The sequence below is a fragment of the Aegilops tauschii genome, chromosome 7 (assembly GCF_002575655.3).
Source record: "Aegilops tauschii subsp. strangulata cultivar AL8/78 chromosome 7, Aet v6.0, whole genome shotgun sequence".
NCBI lineage: Eukaryota > Viridiplantae > Streptophyta > Magnoliopsida > Poales > Poaceae > Aegilops > Aegilops tauschii.
In genome coordinates, this window is record NC_053041.3 from 485030835 (window position 1) to 485038813 (window position 7979).

At 45.3% G+C, this 7979-nt stretch overlaps 1 protein-coding gene across 1 annotated transcript; it reads left to right on the forward strand.

Moving 5' to 3' along the window:
- Positions 1-3182: 3182 nt before the first annotated feature.
- Positions 3183-7573, forward strand: LOC109732187 (aspartate aminotransferase, mitochondrial). Its single transcript, XM_020291382.4, has 10 exons — positions 3183-3631; positions 3746-3831; positions 4409-4615; positions 4839-4944; positions 5149-5253; positions 5342-5514; positions 5974-6133; positions 6266-6361; positions 7089-7183; positions 7299-7573. Exons 1-10 carry the CDS (start codon positions 3452-3454, stop codon positions 7369-7371), a joined length of 1281 nt encoding a protein of 426 aa, XP_020146971.1. The 5' UTR covers positions 3183-3451; the 3' UTR covers positions 7372-7573.
- The last annotated feature ends 406 nt before the right edge of the window (positions 7574-7979 follow it).

Here is a 7979-nt window from a genome sequence, read left to right on the forward strand (position 1 = left end):
TTCATGACTTATACATGTTCCTATGACTATGAGATTATGCAACTCCTGTTTACCGGAGGAACACTTTGTGTGCTACCAAACGTCACAACGTAACTGGGTGATTATAAAGGTGCTCTACAGGTGTCTCCGAAGGTACTTGTTGGGTTGGCGTATTTCGAGATTAGGATTTGTCACTCCGATTGTCGGAGAGGTATCTCTGGGCCCACTCGGTAATGCACATCACTATAAGCCTTGCAAGCATTGTAACTAATGAGTTAGTTGCGGGATGATGTATTACGGAACGAGTAAAGAGACTTGCCGGTAACGAGATTGAACTAGGTATTGAGATACCGACGATCGAATCTCGGGCAAGTAACATACCGATGACAAAGGGAACAACGTATGTTGTTATGCGGTCTGACCGATAAAGATCTTCGTAGAATATGTGGGAGCCAATATGAGCATCCAGGTTCTGCTATTGGTTATTGACCGGAGACGTGTCTCGGTCATGTCTACATAGTTCTCGAACCCGTAGAGTCCGCACGCTTAAAGTTAGATGACGGTTATATTATGAGTTTATGTATTTTCCGGAGTACCGTAGAGTTACGGGAATTCGTATTGGGCCTTAATGGGCCATATGGGAAAGGAGAGAAAGGCCCCAAAGGGTGGCCGCACCCTCCCCATGGACTAGTCCGAATTGGACTAGGGAGGGGGGCGCCCCCTTCCTTCCTTCTCCTTCTCCCTTCCTTTCTCCTACTCCAACAAGGAAAGGAGGAGTCCTACTCCCGGTGGGAGTAGGACTCCCCCCTGGCGCGCCCTCCTCCTAGGTCGGCCGCCTCCCCCTTGCTCCTTTATATACGGGGGCAGGGGGCACCCCAAAGACACAACAATTGATCTCTTGATCTCTTAGCCGTGTGCGGTGCCCCCCTCCACCATAATCCACCTCGATAATATCGTAGCGGTGCTTAGGCGAAGCCCTGCGTCAGTAGAACATCATCATCATCACCACGCCGTCGTGCTGACGGAACTCTCCCTCAAAGCTCGGCTGGATCGGAGTTCGAGGGACGTCATCGAGCTGAACGTGTGCTGAATTCGGAGGTGTCGTACGTTCGGTACTTGGATCGGTCGGATCGTGAAGACGTACGACTACATCAACCGTGTTGTGCTAACGCTTCCGCTTTCGGTCTACGAGGGTACGTGGACAACACTCTCCCCTCTCGTTGTTATGCATCACCATGATCTTGCGTGTGCGTAGAAAATTTCGAAATTACTACGTTCCCCAACAGTGTTTATCAGCGGGAGGAAAAGAAGTCCTAATTAAATCGGTGGCACAATCCATTCACACATATTCGATGGCCTGTTTTAAGCTACCACGTGGTCTATGTGAGCATATTAACAGCATAATCCGAAAGTTTTGGTGGGGGAGTAAGAATGGACAAAGGAAAACAGCTTGGGTGTCGTGGAACACAATGACAAAACCCAAGTTCATGGGAGGACTTGGCTTTAGAGATGTGGAGCTTTTTAACTTGGCTCTACTCGCCCGACAAGTTTGGAGATTGTTACAGGAACCTGATACGCTCAGCGCGCGAGTACTTAGAGCTCGTTATTATCCCGGTGCAAATATCCTGGATGCCTCTTTGGGCCAGGCCCCCTCCCAGGTCTGGCGATCTCTCTTGGAAGGACGGGATGTTCTTTCTTTGGGCCTCATTAGAAGGATTGGGTCAGGAGCGGGCACCCGAATTTGGAGCGACAATTGGCTGCCGCGAGACTATAAGCTCCGGCCGATCTGTGCAAGAACGGCTGATCCACCCACGATGGTTTCTGCTCTTATCGATCCGGTAACACGATCTTGGGATAGGTAGACTCTCATGGATCACGTCATTGCCCCGGATATGGATGTGATTCTCAATATACCTATCAGCACCCGGATACAGGAGGATTTCTGGGCATGGCACTATGATCGACGGGGTGTATTTTCAGTAAGATCAACTTATAGGATGATTACTGCTATTAAGGCTCAGAGGGAGGACTGGTTAGAGCATCGGACGGGACACTCCAACGTTGCTGCGGATAGGAGATCATGGACACAGTTGTGGAAAGCACAAGTTCCATCCAAAATACGAGTGTTTGTGTGGCGACTCGCACATACCTCGATCCCCACAGGACAGGTCCGACACAAGAGGAAGATGACGGATAACCCCATCTGCTCTATCTGTAATGCAGCGGAGGATTCATGGCGCCACTCCCTTTTCAGCTGTCGTATGGCCAAGTGCGTCTGGGCTCTAGGAGATGAAGAACTTCTGGAGCATGTGTTATCAAACCAAAATGAGGATGCAAGGTTATGGCTTTTCTGGCTGTTTGAGTCCACAAGTCGGCATGATCTCACTCGAGTTCTAGTGACTATGTGGGCGATATGGTGGGCCCGAAGGAAGGCTATTCCAGACAATGAATTCCAAAGCCCACTGTCGATGATGTGCTTCATTAAGAGGTATTTGGAGGAGCTGGAGATTGCTGCCGTCCGTTTGCCAAAGAAATAGCCGGGTGCAGTTCATCGACCACAGGCCAGGACATGGTCACCACCGTCAGGTAATGCAGCCAAGATGAATTGTGATGGTGGTCTATCTACGTTGGGAGAGAAAGGAGCTGCCGCGGTCGTTTGCAGAGACGAGTCTGGCCACTATCTGGGAGCCTCGGCAGTTGTATATGAAGGCTTGATCGATCCAGCCAGTCTGGAAGCGATAGCATGTAGCGAGGCGCTAGCCCTCGCGCGGGACCTAAATTTGAATGACTTGGAGATTGCTTCAGATTGCCAGGAAGTGATCTCCAACATCAACAATGGAGGGTCGCCGACTTATGCACCGATTCTCAGGGAGATTCATTTCGTAGGAATCTTTTTTCTTCTGTTATTTTCCGTTTCGAGCATAGAGAAAATAATTTTGAGGCCCACTCGCTAGCTAAAGGAGTTGTGTCTCTTGCAGTGGGTCGCCACGTGTGGCTAGGGGTTTTTTCCGACATTGCTTGTATTCCTCAACTTTTAAGCTTTGAATAAAGCCCCTAGTTTACCCTTCAAAAAAATATGAGAAAGGTACGAGCTTCGACCTTAAAACGACCTTAACCATTTTTTTTAATTATTTATATCATTATAGCCCGTAGCAACGCACGAGCATTCTACTAGTATACGGTGAGTTACAGGCAGGCTTCGCGAGAGTTCCTTCGGGCCAACATAACAACCGGCACACTTACAAGTAGGTCCCACGTGCGGCCGCGCATGACCTCATTGAAGTAGTACTGGCGCAACAAACTCTAGAAGAGCCCAAGGCCCTGGAACAGAACAACATAGCGGCACGCAACACGCCAGCTGCAGCAAAGCGCCGTGCCGCGCCGCTTCCCCAAGACCCAAGTCACCTGCCATCTCCTCTCTTCTCCAGCAGCAGCGACCTCGCCACGCGCCGGCGCCGCGCGCAGCAACGGCATGGCGATGTCTCGCGCCGCGGCGGCGGTCAGGCAGCGGAGGTGCGGGCCGCTCCTGCCCGCGGCGAGGTCCATGGCGTCGTGGTTCGGCCACGTGGAGCGGGCCGCCAAGGATCCCATCCTCGGCGTCACCGAGGCCTTCCTCGCCGACCCCTCGCCGGACAAAGTGAACGTCGGCGTCGTACGTGTTGCTCCCTCTTTCCTCTTCACCCGCATGCCCTGTTCTCGCGGTGCCGCGATCAAAATGGGCGCCGATCGCAGGGGCTGATGACTTGTTTTTCCTGCTGCGCCGCAGGGTGCGTACCGGGACGACGACGGGAAGCCCGTGGTGCTCGAGTGCGTGCGCGAGGCGGAGCGGCGCGTCGCCGGGAGCACCAACATGTGAGATCTCGTTGTCCGCCTTTCCTCTGGTCTCTCTTGGCCCTTCCTTTTCCTTTAATGCGGTTGTGGGTGCAGTTTTCTTGGTCCTGCGGAGTGAGGACTCAATTGATGATGAATTGACGTGGACGAAAGCTTAGCTTTATGCATGTTGCCTGCATTGCCCTGCAGTCTTGTGATAATAGATCATGTGCCAATTCTACCCTGTGAATTTTTCTTCGACAATAAGTATGCACATTTGTCGGTTTCGCTATCAAGAAATTATTGACGGGATCATGGCGCACTTCCAGCCGAGTCTAATACAGCATGTGGAAGTTTCAGTCTAACTTTTCTGCACCTTGAGAGTCCACAGATTTTTTTAGAGGGGTTTCGTGTAAAAAGGAATGCTTTTTTTTTAGGAATTGTAAAAAGGATTATTAAATTCCGGCTGTGCAGTTAAAAATAGCACGATGCTCCAAATTTACAAGAATGCAAAAAAATAAATCAAAAATGGATTTCAATGGTACTGTAATGAAATTTTAGTACATGAACGGTTACCATGAGTTCTCAATTTCTTTCCCTGGCGGGATTTGTAAAACAGGGAGTACCTTCCGATGGGAGGAAGCGTGAAGATGATTGAGGAATCGCTGAAGCTGGCATACGGGGAGGATTCTGAGTTCATCAAGGACAAGAGGATCGCGGCAGTGCAGGCTCTTTCAGGGACTGGTGCATGTCGCCTCTTTGCAGATTTCCAGAAACGCTTCTTGCCGGATTCACAGATCTACATACCTACGCCTACATGGTCAAAGTGAGTTAGGATACATTCTACTTTGACCTTCTCACATTCATGGGTGCCGAGGCTTGACACCTAATTCTTGGTTACAAGTTTCCAGTAGGTTACCAAATACAATTCAGGGACCAAATTGAGCATAGTCGTAGTGCACTTATATATATAGCAAAATTTCAAATGTTCTTCGAGCATCATCGAGTTGGCACCCTCTGATAATAGCTAACTGTATGAACTTATTCAGCCATCACAACATTTGGAGGGATGCCCAGGTACCACAAAGAACATTTGCCTACTACCATCCAGAGTCAAGAGGACTGGACTTTGCAGGCCTAATGGATGATATCAAAGTATGAACATTTTTACAAGTGCTGTATAGTTAGATGTCAATTCTTGTTAACTAACACGACTCATCCTTCCACTAACACTGTTACACAAGTAATTATAGTTTGCTGTGATTTGGCACAGAAAACCTCCCATTTTCTGTGGGGATTTCTGTCTTGTTGACAGCTTATCTGTCACTGATTCAGAATTGTGTTTCTTTACACATGCAGAATGCTCCAGAGGGTTCCTTCTTTTTGCTTCATGCGTGTGCTCACAATCCCACTGGGGTTGATCCTTCTGAGGAACAATGGAGAGAGATATCTCACCAGTTTAAGGTACAGATGGCAATAAATTGGAGAATGGCCACTCCTTATATTATTTTACCAGTGACATGCAGCTGTATTTTTGTTTGGCATTTTTCAGGTGAAGAACCATTTCCCATTTTTTGACATGGCGTACCAAGGGTTTGCCAGTGGTGACCCAGAGAGAGATGCCAAGGCTATTAGGATCTTTCTTGAAGATGGACATCAAATTGGATGTGCACAGTCGTATGCAAAGAACATGGGACTTTATGGCCAAAGAGCAGGATGCCTTAGGTACACATTTTTCCTATGTTAATCTATCATATATCTTCCATATCTGTTCTCACTTAAGTATCGATGTCTGTTGCACTGGCTACCTTTTCTTATTTCTATTTTCTGCAGCTACTTGTTAGTGTTTGTGTTCTATGTCAAGTTGCTTCCCAGTAATTTCTCTGAATTGAGGATGCCAGTATGTTTATTTGTGCACTGTGTACAGCCTGAAAGTACTTTATTTAAGTAGACTTAAGCATTACATGCAGATGCTCTTGAAGAGTAAATGTTATCCTTCAAAATTAGCATTTTTTTTACTTGTCAAGGCATCCATTTAATGTACTCTGAACATTTTCCGCTCTATTCACTGAAGTAAAAAAAATCAGAGAAACAAAGTATGTGACACTAAAGACTATAAGCTAAAACTTTTCATATGTTTCCTAGGCCATGGCCTGATCTCCTATATTTTAACATTTTCTGCAGTATTCTCTGTGACGATGAAATACAAGCAGTTGCTGTGAAGAGCCAATTACAACAGATTGCCAGACCTATGTACAGCAACCCACCCCTTCATGGCGCACTAATTGTTTCCACTATCCTTGGTGATCCAGCACTGAAAAGCTTATGGCTGAAGGAGGTCAAGGTAAACTACAAAGTCCTTCTTCCTAAATCCTGACTATCATTGAAGTAAAAAAAATTCCTGAATCATTTGATAATCATAGGAATTGATGGGTTTGATTCTGAACATTATTTTACCATTTATTTATTATCTCAGGGTATGGCTGATCGCATTATTGGAATGCGAAAAGCACTTAAGGAGAGTCTTGAAAAGTTGGGTTCACCATTATCATGGGAACATATTACTAATCAGGTAATGCCCATCAAGATCTTTTTACTGTAATTTGGGCTGGGGTAGATCACTGCCCACATGTAACAGGTGTGGACGCCATTTGAGTTAGATCACTACCCACATGCCCATCAAGATATTTTTACTGTACAACATCTTGGCCAACATAAAAGGGTTTAGGAGCCATTTGGGTTTGCACCGGTGCAAAGCATTCGGGTAGGATGATGCCAGGAGAGTAGATTTTTTTTTTGCTTTGGCCTCAGTACCTAAAATCTCTCTTAAATTGATCAATTGATTGTGGCAAATATGTTGCCCCTGTTTCAAACAATTAAAATTACAAGGAAGTTACACTCCTTAGAATGGAAGGTTAGTTGTTGGTTCATAAAAGGTAATTAGTTCCCATAAAAACTGATATCTGGAGGCCCTGTCTTTGGTTGGCTCCCTCAGACTTATAACCTTGGGGAAGGAGGAATGTTTTTTTTTTTACTGAAATTGGTTTTCTGTTGTATGGTGGGAACAACACTCACTTTAACCTTCTAAGATGTTCTGATGCTGCAAATTTTCTGGTTTCAAACAGCATTGTATTACTATTCTACACACTTTGACAATAATTTAGCTAAATTTTACTTTGTGCTTTGTAAGTGACCTTATATACTTTCATATATGCATTGCTGAGAGTTTTGCCATGCCATTCCATCGGCGGTTGTCAATAGCTCTAATATAAAAGAGAGTGCTTTACTTTCGTGAACAGATTGGCATGTTTTGCTACAGCGGGATGACACCTGAACAAGTTGATCGCTTGACAAATGAATTCCACATATACATGACTCGTAATGGCAGGATAAGGTGCTCATAATTGCTTAACAGAAAGTTTTTTATTCTTATTTCTCAATACATCTCTCTGCATTAGTGCATTTCATGGATTACTTACACCTGATTTTATTGATATTTCCTCCTTCAGCATGGCTGGTGTAACAACAGGAAATGTCGCCTATTTGGCTAACGCTATTCATGAGGTCACTAAGACAAATTAAGACCCCTTCCTCCTGCCATTTTGAGAAATAAGAGGAGCCTTTCAACTTCAATTTGCATTTTGCTTTTAATTTCCTTTAACCTTTTATGTTCGAACACTGTTGTTTTTATTAAATAATGTCCCACATAGTTGTGACCTATGGGTGTGCAAATATTGATTTGTTTCATCGGAGACACAGAAAGGAGGATGCCCTAACACTGAAAGTGCAGTGTTTGTTATAGTCTTTGAAATAATTGGAACCATCACATCCACAACCAGAAGATAGGCTGGTGTCCAACATAACACGTGTAACTGTTATTGTCAAAATCATTAATTGAATTAGTGTTAAACTGTTAATGCCACAAAATGAGATGCTGCATGCTAGTAAATAATTATGTTACAAAAATATAGACATACAAACCTAAAAAAACAAATATTGTTAAATTTAAAGAGTGCAATATATTGATGATGGGGTTTGCGAAATGGAAGGTTCTCCTCTTGACATATGAGAGTTTGCAGCATCAGAAATAAAGTGACAGAAAACTTATTCTACTCACTTGTGGTTGCTGAATGCTAAGCTACGGGTTATCGGGCTTTCGGCGGATTTCCAGCCCAAGGCAACACAGTCAG

Excerpts from the sequence above, each read along its gene's own strand:
- LOC109732187 (XM_020291382.4), top strand. The coding sequence starts at position 3,452 with ATGGCGATGTCTCGCGCCGCGGCGGCGGTCAGGCAGCGGAGGTGCGGG. Across the intron at positions 3,832-4,408 it reads GTCGCCGGGAGCACCAACAT|GGAGTACCTTCCGATGGGAG; the intron begins GTGAGATCTCGT and ends TTTGTAAAACAG. Across the intron at positions 4,945-5,148 it reads GCCTAATGGATGATATCAAA|AATGCTCCAGAGGGTTCCTT; the intron begins GTATGAACATTT and ends TTACACATGCAG.